The 20,717-nt window shown below is 56.8% G+C and overlaps 7 protein-coding genes across 7 annotated transcripts; 4 read left to right on the top strand and 3 right to left on the bottom strand.

The window, feature by feature from the left end:
• Positions 1–22: 22 nt before the first annotated feature.
• BCV69DRAFT_297548 (hypothetical protein) lies at positions 23–6,189 on the bottom strand (the record flags this gene model as incomplete). The annotated part of the gene is made up of 3 exons (XM_025494126.1): positions 23–5,731; positions 5,818–6,090; positions 6,181–6,189. The coding sequence occupies 3 exons, from the start codon at positions 6,187–6,189 to the stop codon at positions 23–25; spliced, it is 5,991 nt and encodes a 1,996-aa protein (XP_025349408.1).
• Positions 6,190–7,221: 1,032 nt separating this feature from the next.
• On the top strand, positions 7,222–10,396 carry BCV69DRAFT_281254 (SPRY-domain-containing protein). The gene has a single exon (XM_025491919.1). The coding sequence runs from the start codon at positions 7,610–7,612 to the stop codon at positions 10,244–10,246; it is 2,637 nt and encodes an 878-aa protein (XP_025349407.1). The 5' UTR covers positions 7,222–7,609; the 3' UTR covers positions 10,247–10,396.
• On the bottom strand, positions 10,338–11,731 carry BCV69DRAFT_281253 (nucleoside hydrolase). The gene is made up of 2 exons (XM_025491918.1): positions 11,090–11,731; positions 10,338–11,007 (listed from the first exon to the last, which is right to left on the bottom strand). Exons 1-2 carry the CDS (start codon positions 11,706–11,708, stop codon positions 10,454–10,456), a joined length of 1,173 nt encoding a protein of 390 aa, XP_025349406.1. The 5' UTR covers positions 11,709–11,731; the 3' UTR covers positions 10,338–10,453.
• A 155-nt stretch (positions 11,732–11,886) lies between these two features.
• On the top strand, positions 11,887–13,997 carry BCV69DRAFT_292755 (hypothetical protein; the record flags this gene model as incomplete). The annotated part of the gene is made up of 4 exons (XM_025493810.1): positions 11,887–12,545; positions 12,588–12,724; positions 12,794–13,840; positions 13,926–13,997. The coding sequence occupies exons 1-4, from the start codon at positions 12,275–12,277 to the stop codon at positions 13,995–13,997; spliced, it is 1,527 nt and encodes a 508-aa protein (XP_025349405.1). The 5' UTR covers positions 11,887–12,274.
• A 200-nt stretch (positions 13,998–14,197) lies between these two features.
• On the bottom strand, positions 14,198–18,045 carry BCV69DRAFT_281251 (P-loop containing nucleoside triphosphate hydrolase protein). Its single transcript, XM_025491917.1, has 3 exons — positions 17,945–18,045; positions 17,252–17,796; positions 14,198–17,167 (listed from the first exon to the last, which is right to left on the bottom strand). Exons 2-3 carry the CDS (start codon positions 17,577–17,579, stop codon positions 14,436–14,438), a joined length of 3,060 nt encoding a protein of 1,019 aa, XP_025349404.1. The 5' UTR covers positions 17,580–17,796; positions 17,945–18,045; the 3' UTR covers positions 14,198–14,435.
• Positions 18,046–18,209: 164 nt separating this feature from the next.
• BCV69DRAFT_281250 (HIRA-interacting protein 5) lies at positions 18,210–19,428 on the top strand. Its single transcript, XM_025491916.1, has 3 exons — positions 18,210–18,983; positions 19,066–19,122; positions 19,210–19,428. The coding sequence occupies exons 1-3, from the start codon at positions 18,546–18,548 to the stop codon at positions 19,324–19,326; spliced, it is 612 nt and encodes a 203-aa protein (XP_025349403.1). The 5' UTR covers positions 18,210–18,545; the 3' UTR covers positions 19,327–19,428.
• Positions 19,429–19,563: 135 nt separating this feature from the next.
• On the top strand, positions 19,564–20,655 carry BCV69DRAFT_297542 (hypothetical protein; the record flags this gene model as incomplete). The annotated part of the gene is made up of 5 exons (XM_025494125.1): positions 19,564–19,628; positions 19,751–19,821; positions 19,927–20,138; positions 20,223–20,386; positions 20,469–20,655. The coding sequence occupies 5 exons, from the start codon at positions 19,564–19,566 to the stop codon at positions 20,653–20,655; spliced, it is 699 nt and encodes a 232-aa protein (XP_025349402.1).
• Positions 20,656–20,717: the final 62 nt, after the last annotated feature.

Genomic DNA, 20,717 nt, shown 5'->3' with positions numbered 1-20,717 from the left:
CCAAAGATCGTGCTTCTGCACCTCACTCCCACCAGCCATCCTCGCGCTTAACAACGACTACTTCCTCCGACTCGCTCATGGTGCGTTGACTGCGCACGGAGCTAGCAGGCATAAAGTCTCTGACGGACATCGTGTAGGATTGAGGTCCATTGACGAATGTCCTGACTTGCTCGCTGCGGCTCTTGCTCAGAAGGTTCGAAGTGGTGCCGCTGCCGAAGACGCTGGCGCTGAAGCTGCTGTCGCCGAGTCCGCTGGACTCTCGAGGGCGGGATTGTCTGTGGTCCTGTCCCGAGCTCTGATGGCTGGGCGGCGACGGGATTGCCCAGACCGAGGCGGAGAGACCACTCTTCTCGGACTTGATCATGCTCCATGATCCCTGCTCCGCAACATTGCTTTCATCGCCTGCTGAGCGATCTAGAGTATCCTCTGATGTCGCCTGTCTTCTCTGATGCTGCTTGCGGTGAATGTCATGTGCCTCTTGCATGCTTTGCTGTGCTGCCTCCGTCTGTGTGGCCACGGAGAGGAGAGCGATGCACTTGCTCTCCTTCTCGTTCAGCTGCTCTTGCAACGATGCCACTTCTGCTTGACTGTTTGCTAGCTCCCGTTGGCAGGCAATCAGCTCCGCTCGATCAACCAGCTTCTCCTTCATTGCGACGAGCTCTTCCTCCAGAGTCATGAAGTGTTCGTGGTACTTTGAGATCTCACCACGCAGCTCCTCCTTCATTGCCTCAGAGGACTTCAGGCGCTCCTCGGTCGCCTCCTGCTCGCCAAGGCGCTGCTCCAACTCGGCAATACGTGCTCGAGCGTCTGCCAGCTCTTGTGACTGGTTCTCAGAGTCAACTTTGCTCTTGGCGAACTCAGCGAGCTTCTGCTGAGCTTCTGCCGCCTTTTGCTTTTGCGAAGCGGTGAGAGTCTGCAGGTTGCCTATCTTGGCGTCTTGATCCGCGATGCGCTTTTGGAGAGAGGTGATCTCGCCTTCGTATCGGGCACAACGATCGAGGGCATCTCTAGCGTCCGCTCCTGCATTGGCTGTTGAAGCGCCGAAGGCTGCCAAATAGTCACGTACCGCTTTGCGAGATTCATCTGCATCTTTCTGTGCAGTCTCAAGTCTCGAGAGGAGGTCCTGCTGTGTTCGGGCAGAGAGCTCCCTCTCTCTCGCTTGCTCTTCTCGCAGATGGCTGACTTCATCTGACCACCTAGCAAGAATGCTCTGCAAGGCCTCCTCTTCGTCCGTGTCCTTCGCACGACCCTCTTCAAGTCTCTCCAAATCCACCAAAGCTTCAGTGTCTGCGATTTTGGCTGGGGCTTCCTGATGCTCATTAGATGCGCGCATCGTTCCGAGCGCCTTGATGTGACCATCGATGTCTTTGAGCGCATCTTCCAAGCGACAGCTCTGCTCGCATAAGGCTGTACAGGTACCCGCAATGGTATCCAATGCATCTCGCATGACGCTCATACTTGTCCTGCTTTCGTCGCCTTGTCGTCTGATCCCCTGCAGGATGCCTTCATCCGGAGTGGACAACCTGTCTGTGATCATTCCGAGGGACGTCAACAACTCGCTCAGGATGGCAGTATGCTGAGCGTCCGACTTTGGGGCCTCCATGAGCTTAGCACCAATGATAGCAGGGATCTCACCAAGCTGCCGTTGGAAGTCGCTCTGGTGTCTGACCATCTGATTGGCCACAGACAGGAGAACCTCCTGGCCTGATAAGAGCGGGTCAAAGAGGCTAGTGACGGGCTTCAGAGCTGCCATCTGACCCGCTGCATGCTTGTCAAGGCGATTTACGACCGGTGCCAAGATGTCGTCCTCGGTGCGGCTTCGGTCAGCTGACCCCATGATGGGCTGCAGCCTTTCAAACACAGCATCTACGATTGCAGCCGGCTCCATGACACCTCCAGAAGACGCCCGAGCCTCCCGAGCATCGGAGATGATTGGAAGGAGTATCTCGGTCACCCGAGCTGCAATGAGGTCTGCATCCTGGCCTGAGAGAGATGTGATTCTGTCGTCTTGAGGTCGGCTCGTCATTGCCTCGAGATGAGGAAGAATTCCATTGATGAGCGCTACCTGAATGTGTTCCGAGAAGTGATCGCGTATCTCATCCCAGCGCTTGAGGCGAGACGCTAGCGATTCGAGGACGGTCGCCGCTAGGTCTTGTCTTTCACCCTCGACCAAAACGAGGGCAGCGAGAAGACGTTCGTCCATCAACTTGCTGATCTTGCCTACTTGATCGTCGAGTAGTGACTGCCTCATGTCTTCCAATAGGGAGTGGGTGCGCTTACCGCAAGCTTCGACCATCTTTTGCACAAGACTGGATTCGTCCCCTACTGCTGGTGATACCGTTCCACGTCCGATGAGAGACGAGAATCGAGACACGGCAGCATTGAGCGACCCAGCAATATCCTTCTTTAGGTCTTGCATCTGCACTTCAATGGCATCGGTGACATAGTCAAAATATACATCGGAAGGCGCGTCGACGGTCCCAGCCTTGCGTTTGGGCGATTCGGCAACACCATCAGTCTTGGCTGCTGCCGCATGCTGCAGGGCCAGATCGCGCAACTGCTGCGCAAGCTTGCCCTCGAGAGAGACGCTGTGGTTCGCAAGCGAGCGATCCACTTTGCTTGACAGCCCGTCAATGAGCAGCTGACGGTCTTGAGCGCTCAATGCAGTCTGCAAGCGCAGTCCAGATTCATCACGACCGTCTTGACCTCCTACCTGAGGCCTCTTGTTCGGAGCAGAATCTTGGAGAGACGCATTTTGGAGCCGAGGTCTGTCTCCGGATCCAACACCTGTAGCAGCTGCTCCTGTAGCACGGCTGCTAGTCACGCCAGCACTGCCTTCGGATGGTTTGCGGATAGGGATGGCTTTGCTGCCCAGGGAGGTGAAGGTGAATCGTCCGGTAGGTACGGGTATCTGATACCACTGCCTCATTTGCGCCGGGTGGACAGCAGGCGCGATAGGCGGAGCCGGTCTCAGTGACGGAGGTCTAGGTAGAAGAGCATTAGGAGGAAGCAATGTATTGGGCTGAGGGACAGGCCGGGCCCATGTCGGAAGGAAGGGAGGCGCAGAAGGTCGTAGTGATGGCAAATTGCCGGGAGGCAGGCCAAGGTCGTTCGTGTTGCGACGGTGTCCAAGCTGTCTCGGTGATGGCTGAGGCGATCTTCGCTGGCCGACTCCGCTAGAGACATCTCTTTGGGGGCTGCCAGACAATGGTGTTCCCAAAGGTCGGGTGCGCTTTTCTCGACCTTGCTGGGCTCGTGCCTCTGCATCGCTCTGAGAGTCGCTGAGACCACTCTGTGCCCATTCCAATGGCAATCGTGGAGCATTTGCAGGTGGCACAAACGTAAAAGCGGTTGCGGGTATCTGGTCAATGGGTCCATGACCCGCGCTGTGCAAGGGCGAGCTAGCCTCCGCCCGAGCAAAGCCAGTGTCTATCGTACCTCTGCCCTCGGAAACTTCATGGAAGGCAGAACATCCGAAGCTTGAAGTGCTAATGCTCGGTAGTCTCAAGACACTGGACACAGTGGTGACGGCAGCTCCACTACTGTCAATCTGGTCTTCGGCCGTCCGTCCCTCGTACCTCCGAGACCTAGCACTTGGCTTGCTAAGGTTGAGATGCTCTTGCGCAGTGTCACGTGAGCGAGAATGGCTGGCCCAGCTATGAGTATCGTCTTCTTGGAGAGGTGGCAAAGCTGCATCGTCGTCGGATGGATTGCTCATGAAATCCCATGAGCGGCTACCTCGCGTTTCTCTATCAGGCAGGACTGCACTACTAGCAAAGGTGTCAGTAGTATCAGCTCTTGGTCTGCCGCCGAGGAAGCGCTCATCAACGTCTCTTGCAAGAGTGTTGCCGTCTGATGAGCCTACAAATGGCGTTCGGCAAAGTGTCCCTTGACGGCTTTCTCCCAGCCCGACTGCCTGGTCGCCGCTTCCGCGAGAGCACTTCATCCTCTGGCTCCCTTGGTGTCTCTCTGCGTCGTAACTCTCCAAGTCACTCTGTTCAGACGCATCAGCGTCTTGCGAAGCATGTGTGCGGAGATCGTCTTCTATCTCCTCTCGCTTTGAGGTACCTGTGAGGTTTCGTTCGCTGAGTGGCATCGCTGGCTCCTCGACTAAGGTCTCTAGCTCGTAGCCAAATCCGGGTCCGAGCTCTTTCCAGGAGAGTTTCGTCAATGTGCGAGAATCAGGGGGAGAGCTGGCAGAGCGTGAGTGGCTGACGCCTGATTCCTGAGGTGCCGATAGTTCCTTCTGATCTCGTTCTAAGGGAGACGGCAGGCCGAGAGCCATGAGGGCGTCAGATGCGAACGGATTGCCAGCATTTGGCATGCTCAGAGAGACGTGGCTGAAGTGCACAGGTCTAGTGTAACTCGCGAATGAACGGTCACGTGAGAGATTCGGCGGAGCAGACCTTGGAATGGAGCTGGTGTCGACTTGATGCTGAAATGAGTCGTCAGTAGTCCCTCGATGGAAGACATTGACGTGTGCCGGCGCAGAGGTGCCCTTACCGCTGTGAGAGATTGCAAGTGGAGCCCTCTCTACAGCGAGACAGGATGCAGGGGAGGCGGGCTCCGTCTCGGCAGAGACTTCGTTTGATGTGTTCAGAACCTCCAAAGCTATAGGTCGATTCAAATCCTCGTCGGCTTCTGGGAGTGCAACTTCGGTGAGTCGCTGAGGCACTTTCTTTGTCTGAAGCTCACAGCTGATTACGGCTTGTGTCGGTGACACCGAAACTGTGGACGCCTCTGGGACGCTGACGAGGATAGCCTCACCCTCCTTTGTACAGCTATCGATCTCCAACTCCGGCTCTGACGGCTTCGTCTCAGCCAACAGCTCAACCGCTGGATCCTTGTTGCCCGACTGACCATAGGCATTCCAGGAATCGGAAGCGGGCATTTGCACCCGAGGAGTACGCGACGACACGCAATCGTCAGGGAGGAGGGGAGACAACGTTCGAAGCTGCTCGTCTGTAAGGACGGCATCGCAGACGATGTCTCGCCATGCCCCGGGCTGACGCCATGGCCACTTGCTCCTAATCTGTGCCTTGAGCGGTGGGGAAGGGACTGTCTCGCTGGCAACGGATTCCTCATGCTTGGATTCTTCAAGTCCCTGTGTCTCTTCTTCGACTTCTCCCCGGCTCTGTGCCTCCGTCTTTGTACGGGTTTCATCAGGCAATCGGACGACCGAGGTCCGAGCAGTGGCCGCCTTGACCTGTGGTATGGCAGAAAAGGCAGAAGATCCGATGCTCACCGATGGTGTGTGATTGTGACCTGTAGTCACTAGAGGGCTGTAGACGATACTTGGTCGAGGTTTGAAGGTCTTCTTTCCAGATGTACTGGGCCATGAGAAGGGTCCGGACTGGTTGCCAGTGAACATCCACTGCGGATGTACGCTGGGGCTGACACTTGGCCCAGTGAGGGAGGGAGTAGGAGGCTCTGAGACCCGTGGTAAGACACCAGTAGACAAGGCGTCACTTGCGCTGGGTGAGACATTGCCGCTCCCGAAAGGTGAGGGGACGAAGTGCTGGTGCAAAACAGGCTGTAGAGTGTGTGGAGTGACCTGAATGTTTTGCACGTAGCTTTGTTGAGCTAGATTTGCTGACGGATAGAAAGCAGGAGCAATTCTGAGTCGTGGCAATTCGCCATGTGTGCGTCCGCCGGGCTGGAGTTGCAGTCCCGGCTGAAGAGGTTCTGAGCCCCGAATCCACTGGGACGTGTTCACATGTGGCGGGACTGGCTGAGGTGTTGGCAGGATCATATCGGTGAAGATGAGTCAGTGGAAGGGGGATTTTGATTAGATCTGTATCGTCCCACGTTTCTCACTTGTTCGATGGGCGGACGTTCGGCTTCTCCTGCCTGCTGAATCTCTACTGATGACACTGACTGAGGGCTATGGCTGGCCAGCGGCTGATCGGGTGCCGCCGATATGTCATTTCGAGAATTGCAGCTGTTCGTAAAGGATGGCTGAAAGGCCGGTGCTGAAGCTCTGAGAGTACATTTGCTGTTTTCTTCATTCGCGGTCGGCTTGTCATTAGGATGGACGATTGAGATTGGGCGAGAAGTAGGTGGTGCGAAGAAGGGTATGTCCCGAAGAGACTGTGGGCAGGTGAGCAGAGGATTGACCAGACGTCAGCAAAGGCACAGCAGTAAAGCTGTCTTGGGTCATGTCAGGAATCAAAGGCTCACCGTGGCCATGCTGACCTCTGTGAAAGCCCTGGAGTTGCTCTAGTCCCTGCTTGATCTCTCCGTTATGGCAGCAGCGGCTGTCATTCAGAGCCCCGAAGGCGTACTCTGGCTGCGTAGTGGAGTTCAGCAGTTGGCGAGGAACTGACAGGAGAAATTGCTGCAGCGATGAGGGTGTGATGTAGATCGAGGCTCAGGGGCGACTGAGGAGACTGCCGCGAATCTGTGCGGTCCAGCGGCGCTGCTCGTGGTACGACAAGGCGCTCAGGAGGGAACTTCGACCGTGAGCGCTGTCAGAAGGATGAGCACTAAGTCGAGGGTGCAAAGGGTGGTGCTTTGCTCCTGGACGATGGGCCCGGGAGCATTGCTCTGCCTCCGTCGACAAGGCTTCCTACCTCTTGCGATTCACACTCCGCTTCCGCCGCGGGCCCAAGCTTCCGTACCGCGAAGCAATTGACAGCCCCGCCCTAACTCTTTACTCAGGTTCATGACCATCGCGACCGAGTTGTAGGGACGGCTGAGGAGGCGCATGCTCCTTGGAGAAAAGCAAGTGGGCCGGTTTGAAGGAAGAGACGGGGACCGGGAGCTACCTTGTCGAAAGAACCCAGAGGGAGAAGTGTGGGCACAAGAGGTGACTCTGTCTACTTCTCTGCCTCACCCTGCTACCCAGCGCTTGTCCGTGGACATTCCCATTGTGCGCTCTCCCGTCCCTTATCGCTAGTACCTCATGGTACACCCATCTTCACAAGGTCCATGTCTTACCGCTTGCTTGCTTGTATGGCTTATTGATTAGATGATGGTCTCGCTCGCACTGTCCCCTCGCCCTGGCCTTTCGCAATGCGGACGCGGCGTGCGGGTGGACGGGCTGACGGACGGAGTGCCATCCCGCTTCCGCGTCCTATCTTCCGGCTCCGCTATGCTGCAGCCTTGGCTGCCGTGCCTGCCTTGGCCCTCCCGCCCCCGCCTTACCCAGCCGTGCCCCGCCGAGGGAGGTGCTGCTGCTGCCGCCGCCGCTGCCGCCGCTCTACGCTCAACTCGTCTGATCTCTCATTGCAATTCACGATCCACATCCTATCCTCCTACTAGACTGGTGTGCACCACTGCAGCACCCTCGCATCGTACAGCGCAGGCAGACGGCCTCCTTTGCGGCCTCGTCGTCGGGTCAAGCTTGAGGTACGGGAGCAATTTTGCCTCCTTTGGCCCCTCCACCGTTCCATCCGCCGTGTCTGGCACGCAAAGCCACCCTCGTTGCAAGCCGTCGCTTTCATCCTCGCAACCATCATCGTCGTCGAATTCTGTGCTCAGACAGTACTCTTCTGTGACGACTCCACACAGCGATCTGGACGCTGGCAGTGCCGTACGTCATCCAGCTGCAAACAGAGGCCTAAGCCAATTGTTTCACAAGGTCTTTACTTCTCCTCCGCCTGCAGCAATGTCTCTCGTACCCGTATCCTCGCGAAAATGGGAGGCCACACCCCCTGCCTCCTCTTCCTCAGAAGCTCGCGATGTAACAGATTACTCTTCCCTGGCCTCCTCATCGTCATCCTCCTCCAGCCACTCTCCTCGACCCCTCATCGATGAAGCTTTGTTAGAGCAGTCCTGGGACGACATCGTGTCTTCCCGTATCCCCTCGCGCTCCTCTGCTAAACCGGATGACAGATCGCTCTGGCAACATTGGGTGCAAAGTACGATTGACTCAATGGCCGACGAGGACTCGACTTTCTTCCTTTCCTCGGCCACTGGACCGTCGAGGGAAATCCGTCAGCAAGTTCCGGCCTTGTCTTATCCACAGTCCGGACAAGGGAAACGGCAACGTGGTGGCTCCTCAGAGGAAGCTGCAAGCAGTCGAGCGATGGGGGAGGCAAGTCGGCTAGCCTTCAAGAGTCCGAGCCAGCCAAGGGCTTATCAGGATGACCGAGCTCAGAAGCAAAAATCGAGGTCGCCTCGGCGACGGACCGCCTCTGCGCCTAGTGGCGGGAGCGATAGCGTTCCCAGATGGGTTCAGGCCCTTGGCAGTCAGGTGGTCAGCAGCCAAACACAGCAGCAAGTGCCCTTCGAAGGTGGACCACCCGATACACTTCCTTCCCAGACGCCCTTTCCTCCGCCACAAGCGCCGACTGCTCGACCTATGCCAGGAGGCGGCAACAATGACAGCGCTCTCATCATCCTCCTACCGCTGCTGGTGCTCCTCTCAACGCTGCTCTTGGTATTGCTTCTTTTCCTCATCCTGCTGATTGTCATACGCAGGAGAGCAAGGATAGCTCTGTTGTCCAGTGATGGCCCGCTGGACGTGGGCCGGGAAGAGGAGCTTGAGGGTACAGGCGGACTTGAGGGTCTTGAGGATCGCTGGCTGGAGACGGTGGATGAGCCCACTCGTCGGGGATACTCTCGGGCCAAGGCTTGGCTCCTCTCCCATCCCCCGAGCTCCACAGCTACAGAGATGACAATGTCACAACTTTTGTCCATCCAGGAGAAGGGCGTCTCGGCATGGTCTTTTGAACCAGATTACGAGGCGAACTCATCCTGCTATGTCGAAGCTCGTACGGAGATCACCTTCGTGGCCGATGGTCAGGGCATGGCACCTCAAGAAGGTGGTGGCTGTTCTGTTCAGAGCAATCTCCCTCTCCCAAAGATCAACGAAGTGTACTACTGGGAGGCTAAAATTTTCACCAAGCCAGAGACGACGACGATCTCCGTCGGTCTAGCTACCAAGCCTTACCCCTCTTTCCGTCTACCTGGATGGAGCAAGTACTCGGTCGGCTTCTTCTCTTCGGACGGATTCAAGTGCCACAACTACCCTTTCGCTGCTCAGTCCTACGGCCCAGCATACGTGCAGGGAGATGTCATTGGGATCGGATACCGTCCGCGAACCGGAACGGCCTTCTTCACTCGCAATGGAAAGAAGCTCGAGGACGCCTTCGTCGGACTCAACCGCTACAATCTCTTTCCAACCATCGGAGCCAACGGGCCTGCTGAAGTCCACGTCAATCTCGGCCAGGCTGCATTCGTCGTCATCGAAGCGAATGTAAAGAAGTGGGGTTTGGCTCCGATGAATGGGACTCTGGGTCCTCCCCCAGCATATGGCCAGGAGAGGGGTAGCATCCTAATTGAAGCAGGCCAGAGCTCGTCAGGCGGCAGGATGACGCCACCGCCACCGGTGTCACCACCTAGGAGTGAGGCTGGAAACAGTCAGGGGCTGCAGATTCCGTACGGTCATGGCCGCCGTCGGCGAGGCAACGAGAGTAGGAGAGGGCGACAGGCGATCAATGCTGCGAGTCATCAAGCAGGCGTGATGGCCGAGCAGGAGGCAGCAGAGCGGGATCGAGAGCGTCAGGAGGAGGAATATTCGAACCCCGGCAGAGAGAGGAGGGCTTCGACCTCGTCTTCCATCTCTGAAGCCCCTCTCAATCCGCCCACACCGGGTCACCTCGATATCAGCCTGCATTCGCTAAGAGGAAGCCATCGCATGGGGGGCAGCAACGAGTCATTGTCACCCTCGGAGGGCAACAGCAGTCGTAGTAGCAATACACTGCGGCTGCAAATGCACACGCCACCGGCCTCTGGACCGCCGAGTGGCCAGGACACTGGCAGCTACTTCCCGCCGACGCCGACGCGTCGCTCTGGAGGAGGTCAGGAGGGTCCTCTTGGAGGCATCACTGCCACTCGATCCGTCTCTCCTCCGCCATACAGCGAGAGGACTTCTTCCACCCTCGCGGCTCCTCCTTTCACCTCTCGGGACTCTGGCAACTCTTCTCCCTCTGGCTCCCTAGGCGGGACATCCGAGTCGGGCCACCGAGCTCGAAGGACATCTGGTCGTACCCACAGGATTGCCAGTAGCGTCTTTAGCGTTCTGGCCGACCTGCGTGGGGAGGGTAGTGGACAGGGGGATCTTGAGTCACGACCAGCTCGCGCTCAGCGCAATGCCTCTGAGCTCGAGTACGAGAGATCGGTGAGCGCTAGTCGTGACAGAACCGGGACTTCAGCACAGCAGCAGCAACAGCAGCAGCAGCGAGCCAATACATGGGGTGAGGCTCTGGCAGGCTGGTGGTTTAGCAGTCCAGCAAGGTGATGGAGGAGCTGTTTTGCCCATAGCTTTGCTTTCTCTTCCTCCGCTTCTTTACCTATGCTATTTTATGCGTGTCACTCGTACACTTCGAGGAGACTTTAATACATTGTACATTGCTTCTCTAGATGTGATATATGCCACTATACTGTTTGCTATCTGAGGTGTCTTTAGCCCTGCACAAAGAGTTTGGCTCGATGTGACATCCCTCCGCTACTCATCCCTGGGACCCTTCTCCTCATCAGCCCGTTCCACGCATTGGAAGAAGAGCTCCCATAGTCTGTCTGTGGCCACACTCTCCAGCACTACCACATTGGGTCCCTCTCTTCCCCACCCGGTAGTGACCTTCTCAGGCGCAGTCGATGTTGGAAAGTCGACAACGGTGGCTCCAAGAGCAAGGCTGCCATCGGCACACTCTACGCGCGTCTCGTATGCTCGGGGAGGAGCAAAGCGCTGCTTTCCCTCTCCCTCTCCTCCTGCTTCTTCGTTGAAGAAGATCTCCGGCTGCAGCACCCACGCTACAGCCAACAAGTCATGCACGGGCGGTCCCTCCTGAAATCCAAACTCTGTCCGATACGTATCGGCAAAGAAGGTCAAGATGGAAGCCAACGTCTTGCGCAAGGGGGAGACAGGTGGTGTGAGAAGACGCTTGAGTAGGTCCGGCCGGAAGATGGCTTGGTGGGTCACGTTGAGGCCGGCCATTGTGACGCGGATGGGGTGGTTGAAGAGGATGGCAGCTGCTTCTGGGTCGACGAGAATATTGAACTCTGCAGCGAGGGGAGAGGAGGGGAAGAGCCGTCAATGTGTGGACCTCTAGCTTGCATGTCATACAGAGTAAGCTTGGCTCACCCGCTAGAGCACCTCTATTGCCTCTTGTTCCAGGCGGCGCACCTCCCATAATTACAACCTCCTCCACTCCCTGTTCCGCAAGATCCGGAAATGCCTTGAGAAGCAGCGCAACGTTAGTCATCGACCCAGTGGCCACAAGAGTGAGCTTGGGGAGATTGTGTTCGATTCGGTAGGATAGCAGATCCGACCAGTACCTGAGCAAGTAGCCTGGAGTAGCAGGAGGTAGTTGTCCCTGTGATCTCACAACGGGAGGGTAGGAAGCCCATACCCGCTGCTGTACATGCTCGCTTTCTAGCTCCGGCAGACCCACCACGCCTCCGAGCCCATCATCGCCATGAATGCCTGGATCAAATCTTGCCGCTTTGATTAAGGGTAGCTCGGATCCCATGAAGAGATGCGTCCCTCCCTTGGCCAAAGCGACATCTTGTGGACCATCGGGCAACTTCGCCCCGTAGAAGGTGAGCAGCCGAGCGGCATTGGCAAACGTAGCTTGCACAGGCGCATTGCCACCCACGGCAGAACATCCCACCAGGTGAGCTGAGGAAAAAAGAGCTAGCAACAAAGCTAATGCATCGTCATGTCCAGGATCGCAATCCAACCAGATTGCTTTGCCAGACATTACTGATGGTGTAAAGACGGAGCGGACAGACAGGTTCACCATTCCGGAGCGGAAGCGCGGCGTCTTCTTCTTCTCCTTCCCCACACACGGAAGCATCGGAGAATCAAAGTCTCCGCGTTTTGCGGCTGCTGCTGCTGCTCTTGTTCCACCTACGCAATTCCTATTGACACAAAGCGCACATAGGCAAACGTGGTGCGGACTTTGCAGCCCATGTAGCGTCTTTTGTTGTATGTGTTGCTGTCAGTACGAGCTCGTATAGGCCGTCTCGGCACTGTACCAGAGTCGGACGCTGGGCCAGGATGCCAAAAGCCGATGTTTGCGCCCACAGTTCCTTTGTTCGACGGTGCCCTGATCGCCTGACGCCGACGCGCCATTCGAACTCTTGTTCGTGAAGGCATCGATATCGCCAGCCCTCTTGACCCTCACAATCAAGACATGTCTCACGCATCTTGACTCTTGCATCCTGATTCTACCTTCCGACCTTCACGTACCAGTCTCCTCCTAGCTCGAAACCACTCCGCTGTCTGCCTCTCTGCTTTCCACTGGCTGGAATATCCTTTTCCAGAATGCTCACCCGAACAGGTGCCGCCTTCGTCGGGCTCAACTTCGTACGTCTCCTCTCCATCACTGCTCTTCTCCTCGTCCTCGCAGCCACCCTAGAGGTGATGGTCATCGACGGCAGGCTCGTCGCTGCCGCACGCAAGGAAGATGCGGAAGTGTGGGATGACTGCGAATACGTCCCTGGCACAGATGTCCCTACGCATACTTGGGGTCTTTTCTGGACGCAGCTCGATAGAACTTTTGTACTCGTCTTGTGTATCATTTGCGTCTTCAGTGGTGAGTTGTAAGGTGGTCTACGTGAAAAGAATTTGCTGCCAGAAGCAATGCTGATCTTGGTCTTACCTATGGGAGCAGAGGCCAACTGGGGTGGCTACTGCGAGAAAGCGTTCAATTATTGTCTTCCCGTATTGGGTCGACGGTCAGGCACTGGCGCACTGGGAGGCGTCCAAATGATGGTAAGTAAACTTGAGATGCACTGGAACTCTGCCAATTGCTCTTGCTGACATCGCCTGGTTCGATAACAGATCGGCGCCAATCTCCTCTCTCACTACTCCGAAGGCTTTCCTCTCGCTACGGCCTGGCTCCTCTTCTTCGTCGGTCTCATCAACTTCCTTTTCGGTATCTCCTTCAAACAGCCAGCGAAAGATTACCGCTCCTTCACCGCATCGCGCCGACTGGCAGCCGGCAGCATCGGCTGGCCCAGACGCAGGACGGTCACAGAGGACATCGAAAAGGCTCCCAAATCCTTGGCTGGTGATGTCCAGCAGGTGCGGACGCTGGGTGAAGCCTTTGCACATTCTGGAGCTGATATCAGGGCTCATCAGGAGCTCTTGCGGGCACAAGCTCGTCAGGCCAATGAGAAGGTCGAGCGAGACATCGAGGCTCGTCTAGCTTCCGAATTCCGCGGTGACTCCAAGCATTCTGCCAAGATGGGAAGCGACCGTGGTCTCTCGGGCGCCTTTATGTACGACAGCGAGCAGGGCACCACTGTAGTCATCGGTCGACCGGCAACGCGTGCTGCTTCCATTACCTCTGCCTCCGTATCGCACGTGGTGCCTGCTCAATCCCGCAGAGGGTCTCACACGGTTGCATCTCCACCTTATACGCGCGAGCCTACCAACTACTTCACAGACGGCAGCCCAGCACGAGGACCTACTGCAGCACTCCCTGCCTCTTCACACGTCGCGCCATCTGTCGTCTCCTCTGCAAAAGGCGGCTTCAAGCGCAAATCTCTCGCTCTCGCCAAAGCCACACGACGACGACTAAGCAACAGCTCGACTGTCCGCGCTGGCACCGCTGGTCGACGCAGTGTTCTCTGGGGCCAAGGCACACACACCGTACCCAGTCTCACACGCCGACGTCTAGCGCAGCAGGCCGAGAAGGAGCGAGCACAGCTGCTCCGTCTAGCTGCCGAGCTCAAGCTACCCAGAAGCGACGAACACAATGCTGCTGCTGCCAGGTGGGAGCCCGTCGGTCCCACGGCTCCCTCCGCCAAGTCTACTTACTCTCGTGGTGACGAAGAGGCGCTCGTCACAAGCTACTCGCCCACCTCTACTACTGGCTTCACATCCGTTTCACGAGCACAGAGTCGATTCGGCACAGAGCTGCACATGGAGGAGATCCTGCGAACAGACCGCAATGCTCCGCCTCTTCCAGCATATGAGCCTGGCCGCTTCGCCGCTACAGGAGCTGCCGCTGCCGCTTCCATGCCTGCAGGATCCCGCATAGGACTACACAAGAGGTACGGTAGTAATGCAAGCTCTGTGCAGCCAGCTCCAGCACGCTTGCAGTCGGTGGCAGACGCAGATGGTCAAGACGTACTATCAAACATGCCTGTCGCAAGGCAGTGGGCGAGCAAGTGGGCGGATGACTCCCAGCAGGCCCAAGCCAGGCAGGCCAAGCTTCCTCCACGTATCTGAGTAAGAGGAAGGCAAACAAGATGCATCTTTCGCGACTTCATTCCATCACCTACCTCTGGACATTCACTCTTCCTCTTTCACTTGAAGAGCATCACTCTTGTAGATATCGTCTTCTTCTCACTCGCTCCTCTGTGCTCTTCTTTTCGAACCTTGTCTCGTCACTTTCACGTATCGCCTTTTTGCACATGAATGAAGTATACCGTTGCAGTCCGATTTACACAAGCTGGTCAAATTCACGTGCGGAGTATCAGACGACATTGTATCTCCCCACACCTGGAGGAGGGTTCCTCTGCTCCGCCTCGAGAGCAGCCTGTGTTGCCTCGAGCAAGATCTGCTTGATACTCCTGACCGCATGTTCCACCTTCCCCTCATCGTTGGACTCGATGAGCAGCTGCAGTTTCGGCGGTTCGCCGGGCTGAGGCTCCTTGCCTTTCTCGTAGAAGATGCCCCTATTGGTGATCGAGGCACCCGTCTCGGCAATGAGAGTGGACATTGTCTCTTTGTTCGTGCACCTCCACCTGGCCTTTTGTGGAAAGTCATTGATGGGTACAATGGCGTGGTAGTCCGTTGCGTCAGGATCCTTTGGCTTGCGACCCTTCTCGGCAGCTTCCTGCTGACGCTGGTTGAGCCGGGCTTGATGGGCGGCGTTGATCTTCGCCAAAGCCTGAGCCAGCTGAGCAGCATTAGCGCCAGAAGCCTTGGCGGCATCGATGACCTTGTTGTTGGCGTTCTCTGTGCTCCCTCCAGAGTCTGCGGCCGGCTTCTCAGACTCGCCCTCGGCCTTGACTTTGTTTGCTCGGACAGATTCGGGAGCGGCTCCCTTCTTGACCTCGATGTGCAGATCACGGACGCCGCTCATGTCGTCCTCGGCAGGTGGTGGACCGCGTTGCACCTTGATGTCGTCCAGCTCCTTGGGCACACCAGATGCAGCCGCATCCTTGCCAGCGTCTCCGCCGCCTTCCTCACCTTCGCCGTAAGCTGACCGCTGAGCTTTGAGGTTCTTCTCACGATCGCTCTCCAAACGCTCCAGACCTTTGCCACCGAAGCCAGAGCTGGCGACGTGTGCTTTGCCACTGGTGACTTTCTCCTGGAAGGCATCAGCCAGGGCCTGAAGCTCAGAGGGAACTGCGACTTTGCTCGCCTTCAACGCAGCGATGATGTCTCGAGCATACCTGTCTTGCTCAGGAGTGATGAAAGTGACACACGTGCCCTTGTTGCCGGCACGACCGGTACGACCCGCCCGGTGCACATAATCTTCCATGTGGTTCGGCGCATCGTAATTGATGACAAGCTTGAGCTGCTTGATATCGAGGCCACGGGCAGCAATCGAGGTCGCAATGACGACGTCTACCTCACCGGCCTTGAAGTCGGAGATTGTCGCATCTCGATCGACCTGATCCTGGCCTCCATGCAGTGACATCGTCGTGTAGCCTTTGCTAAGCAGTTGCTTGAACAACTCGTCAGCTGCCTTTTGGCGATCAACGAAGATAAGAGCTCTCGTTTCCCGATCCAGATTGAAAGTTTGACCGAGGATCTCGAGGAGCCTGTTGAACTTCGTCTCTTCTTCTCTGACCTCGATGATCTGCTCAATCTCTGGTGCTACAACACTACGGCCGCCGACAGTGATCTCGAGCGGCTTGTTGCGAAGGACTTTACGCGCCAAACTTTCCATCTGCTTTGGGAACGTTGCCGAAAAGAGCACCGTCTGCCGGTCCGGGCGGATGTTGTTGATGATCTTCATGACCTGAGGCTCGAAACCCATGTCGAACATGCGATCGGCTTCGTCCAAGACTAGGTAGGTGACTCTCCTGAGATTCGTCACTCTACCAGAATTGGCTGTGAGCAGATCGATCATCCTTCCAGGCGTTGCCACGACAATGTCGGCAGTCTTCTTCATCTCTGCAATCTGTTCAGAGATTGGAGCGCCTCCGTAGACACAGACTGCTCTGAGGCCGGTGGCCTTGAGGAACGGCCTGCTCTCCCTGTAGATTTGCACCGCCAGCTCTCTCGTCGGAGTCATGATAAGACCGATTGGGCCTTCGTTTCGCTCGACTGGTCGCTGATCCTTGATATGCCTGAACATCGGCAGAAGAAACGCCATCGTCTTACCGGAACCCGTCTTGGCGACACCGATCATGTCTCGTCCTGACATAATGGCAGGGATAGCTTGAGCCTGAATAGGCGTCGGAGAGGCGTACTCCAGCTTCTTGATCACATCCAGACAACTTGCAGGCAAGCCACAGTAGCTCCACTTGGTCAGAGGCTTGGGGCAGTCCTTGCCCCTCACCTTGATCGCGTCAAGCTCCATTCGAAGGCGGTCGGCATCTTCTTCCGAAAGCTCCTTGATCTCTGTTGGTGGGTGGTAGAACTCCTTCTGGAACGGCTCATAGTCCATTTTGGAATGATCGACCGTGGGTATATCCTTCTTCTTGATCTTCTTGGCAGCCAGGGCCATGATGTCCTCCGCACCAGCCTGATCAAGTTCGTCTGGCTCTGCTGTAGATGGATCCTCTACCACCGCGCCATCGTCATCGCCCATGACAGGGGCAACAATCTTCGACGTCTTCGTTCCAAAGCGTTTGCGATCAGCAGCATCTACTGTTTTGACTTCATTACTGACAGTGCTCATGAAAGCGTCCAGCGGATCTTCCTCATCGTCATCATCAGCCACAGCCTCGCGCTTGTCGATTTGCATAGCATCAGGGCCCGCTTCGCCATCGTCGTCACCATCGTCATCGTCTCCATCCTCCAGATCAGAGCCAGAGCCGACCTTCCCTCCTGCGCCTGGCTTGAGAAGTGGGTCCATTGGCGGCAGGTTGAGCTTCTTGAGCTGCTTCTTTGCCGGCTGATCGGAGTCGTCCATAGCTGCGCTCTTGCTTGTCTTGCCTTTGAGAGGATCAGAGCGAGCTGCTGCGAAGCCTTTGAGGCCCGACACGCTGATGGAAGTGGGGGCGTCGGAAGTCTTGGATGGCAGGGCGGCTTTAGAGGCAGAGATGGAGGAAGATAGAACGCGCGTTTGGTCAGTCTCTTCGGGTGTAACACGACCTCTGCGGGAACACTCACTAGGTGCAATGCTACCATGGGCAGCAGCGACGCTCTGCGCTCTCAATTTAGCCTCCTCGAAGGCCTTCTGAGCTTCCCTCTCGCGCTTCCATGCTTCGAGACGCTCTTTGCGGGCTCGAGCTTTCGGGTCCTCCGAAGTGAGCCCTGCGATGGTCGCAGGACTGCCCAAAGCGGGTGAGTCGGTTGACAATGGGCTTTCAGCTCCTGACTCCGGCGGAGGAGGGGCAGGCAGGAATGCCGGTCGTGTCGGCAATGCAGCAGGCCGAGGTGGCAGACCTGTAGATGGATGATTGCCATTGAGAGAGCCTTGAGAGTCGAGAGCCTTCATGGATGATGATGATGACGGCGGCGGCGCTCGGTCATCCAAAGGCCTCTTCCTGCTTGAGTCCTCGACCCGGCTTCGTGGTTCGTAGTCTCGTTCTCTGCTGCGCCGACTGTCCCTTCTGTCGTCTCTATACCTGTCATGGCGGTAGTCCCTATCTGATCCTACCCGCCGGTCACTTCCAGTATACTCTCTATCACGATGGCCGTAGCTACCCGACTGTCTGGAGGAGGCGTAATCATAGTCATGTGTTCCGCGGGAGGAGCGAGGAGGGGAACGAGAACGACGGCTCTGAGTCGGCGAGTGCTCTCTATAACCACTGCTGCTGCTGCTGCCACCACCACCACCCCTCGGCGCATCATGATGCTTACGTCTAGAAGATGAGCTTCCACCATATCGGTCATCGTAGTCGTAGTCTGACTGTCTCGCCATCGTTGATGAAGAAGGAGGGAGGTGCGGGACCGTGGATGAGTAGGATGGCAAGAGTCGGATGTTGCTGTGCGGGCGAAGGTCTCCATTCCGATCCTGTGGGTTCCGATCCTGCTTTCATTTTTCTCGACTGCTCCGATCCGATCGCTCGGCGTGAGTCTCCACCTGCTTGCCGGCTTCAGCGGATTTCAATCAGAGGTCTTCCAGTGTACACCAGCCTTCTCATTGACCATACCATTAATGAACTCCCTCAACATGTCAGCGGCTCGATCTACACTTCAAAGAGCGACCAGGGCAGTGGCTGCTCAGCCAATAGCCTCATCCTCTGCGCCTGCGAGGGCCTTCGCTACAGCAGCTTCCTGCCATGGCCTTCGCCACCAGAGAGCGCCTGCAGCGGCAGCGCCACTGCCTCGCTTTACGGCGCCGCTCTCATACAGGCCTCTCCAACGTGGCTTCCACACCTCCCAGCCTCGGTCGATGTTCATTCAGACAGAATCGACACCGAACGAGGACTCACTGAAGTTCCTGCCGGGTCAGCAAGTCATGAACAGCGGCACTGCAGAGTTCCTCGACTCTCGTGACTCGATGCGCTCCCCACTAGCCAAGACTCTCTTTGGGCTGGATGGTGTTCGCTCAGTATTCTTTGGCCCTGACTTTGTGACCGTATCAAAGGTGACGGATACCAATTGGGGAACGCTCAAGCCCGAGATCTACTCGACGCTCATGGAGCACTTTACTGCTGGTCACCCGCTCTTTGCCGAAGAGGGCGACCATGGTTCCAGCGATACGACTATCCTTGATAGCGATAGCGAAACTGTGGCCATGATCAAGGAGCTGCTAGACACCCGTGTCAGGCCGGCGATCCAGGAGGATGGAGGTGATCTGGAATTCAGAGGCTTCGGTGAAGATTCGGATGGGCTGGTCAGGGTGAAGCTGAAGGGCAGCTGCAGAGGTTGCGACAGCAGTACAGTCACACTGAAGGTGAGCAAGTCAATCGCGACCGCCTTCACTCGCCATAGTTACTCACGCCATGTACCTCCTCCCCTGCCGATGGTTCATACAGAGTGGTATTGAGAGGATGCTGATGCACTACATCCCAGAAGTCAAGGGAGTCGAGCAGGTGAGTCTATAGACGATCCCGAACAGGAGATGCAATGAATTTGATGACTGATGCTGACTGACTCGTCCCCCTTGTTGTTTCCCTCAGGTCCTTGACGTCGAAGAGGAGATTGCTCTGGACGAGTTCTCCAAGCTGGAGCAGAAGTTGAATCGTGACAAGGAGAGTGAAAGGAAGCGCGAGAGCTCAATGGGCTTCTCCGTGTAAAAGAGAGCCTTGTAGTGTCCCTTTGCGCAGCGTCTTCTTCTTCGTGTACACATAGTGGTTTACTTCATTTGAGAAAGGCAATGCTACCCATACCCTTTTCGCAGACCGGCTGGGAGCTCTCCTTGAGCCAAGTGGAGGATAAGCGTGTTCTGCCTCACGACCCCTTTCCGCGTGTGATACTGCAACCTTGGCCTTTGGTTCAAGGTTTTCAATCGCAGGCATGCCAAGCTGCTGATGATGGTGAGCTCGTCGACTCAGCAGCAGCAGCAGCAGCAAGCGCTTCATGATATCCACTTGCAATTGTGAGTTGTTCTTTGGCATCGGCTTCAGCCCATGCTGTGACTCGATCGGTACTGGCGGTACTGACCTCTGGCTCAAACTCAGCTGACCCTTCCCGTACCCGTGCATCCGTTTTGCATCACAGTGCAAGTCTGAAGCTGCCAGGGCATTGTCCTCCTGGCGTCTATGTCCAGCAGGATGAGCAGGATCCTCTGAGTGAGTTCCGCTGCCCGGGCAGGCGAAACAGAGGCAGGAAGGGAACTCGCTATCGGGTCGGGTACCAAGCTGACACTGCCCCGCTCCTGTCTCCCCATCCACCAGCTCTACACGGCGTCCTCTTCCCTCCCTCTGAAGGAATTTATCGCGGGGGCGTGTTTCGCTTTCTTATCGCTTGGACGGGGAGTGTCTTGCCCTCTGGCTCTACCGGAGAAGGAGGCGGAGGAGGGAAGAGCAAAGGGAGCAAGGCCAAGGGACTCATTACCTCCTTCCCACGGGTGACCTTCCAGGAGGGAGTGGGACATCCATTGATTAGCGTGAGTGTTCACTTAGAAAGGACGAACAGTGCCTCAATGTACGAGCTGATCATCTCCCTGCGACTCCCCTCCTGCTATCCGCAGAGCGACACCCGCCTCCTCTCCCTCTCTCCACGCTTCCCAACCTGGCGACCCAGAACAGACACCCTCCCGCACCTCCTCTACTACATCCGTGACGTCTTCAGCGCTCAAGCGCTCGAGGAGATCGCGACTAAGGAGACATGGTGGACAGACAAGGAGATTGGAAGGTGAGGGCGAGCACACCGACGATGTGGCAAGCGCGAGTCACCTCACTGACCAGTCCCCCTTCTTGCACCACCACCCTCGCAGGCTCCTCCAAACCCGCCCCGCCACCTTTGAGAAGCTGGCAGCGCAAAGCGTCACCCTCTCCTCCTCGCGCGCTGTCTTACACTCTTCGCCTCCAGCAGGCGGCAAGGAGCCTTGGTCTCGAGGAATCGGTTTTCCCGAGATGGGGGAGGAGGAATTGGAGGCGGTGAGGAGGGACATCTTTGGTTGAGCTTAGCAAGCGGAGAGATGAGGACGATCGTGATGAGCCAGAAGAGGGACCAGGGACGAGAG

The sequence above is a fragment of the Pseudomicrostroma glucosiphilum genome (assembly GCF_003144135.1).
Source record: "Pseudomicrostroma glucosiphilum strain MCA 4718 unplaced genomic scaffold BCV69scaffold_3, whole genome shotgun sequence".
Classification (NCBI taxonomy): domain Eukaryota; kingdom Fungi; phylum Basidiomycota; class Exobasidiomycetes; order Microstromatales; family Microstromataceae; genus Microstroma; species Microstroma glucosiphilum.
This window is presented reverse-complemented; position numbering and strand designations above follow the sequence as displayed.

Bases quoted from the DNA above. Each gene is read 5' to 3' on its own strand.
- BCV69DRAFT_281254 (XM_025491919.1), top strand. From the start codon at position 7,610: ATGTCTCTCGTACCCGTATCCTCGCGAAAATGGGAGGCCACACCCCCT.
- BCV69DRAFT_281253 (XM_025491918.1), bottom strand. From the start codon at position 11,708: ATGTCTGGCAAAGCAATCTGGTTGGATTGCGATCCTGGACATGACGAT. The intron at 11,008-11,089 runs GTGAGCCAAGCT...CCCTCGCTGCAG, and splicing joins CAATAGAGGTGCTCTAGCGG to AGTTCAATATTCTCGTCGAC.
- BCV69DRAFT_281251 (XM_025491917.1), bottom strand. From the start codon at position 17,579: ATGAAGGCTCTCGACTCTCAAGGCTCTCTCAATGGCAATCATCCATCT. The intron at 17,168-17,251 runs GTGAGTGTTCCC...CTGCCTCTAAAG, and splicing joins CCATGGTAGCATTGCACCTA to CCGCCCTGCCATCCAAGACT.
- BCV69DRAFT_281250 (XM_025491916.1), top strand. From the start codon at position 18,546: ATGAACAGCGGCACTGCAGAGTTCCTCGACTCTCGTGACTCGATGCGC. The intron at 18,984-19,065 runs GTGAGCAAGTCA...TGGTTCATACAG, and splicing joins GCAGTACAGTCACACTGAAG to AGTGGTATTGAGAGGATGCT. The intron at 19,123-19,209 runs GTGAGTCTATAG...TGTTTCCCTCAG, and splicing joins AAGTCAAGGGAGTCGAGCAG to GTCCTTGACGTCGAAGAGGA.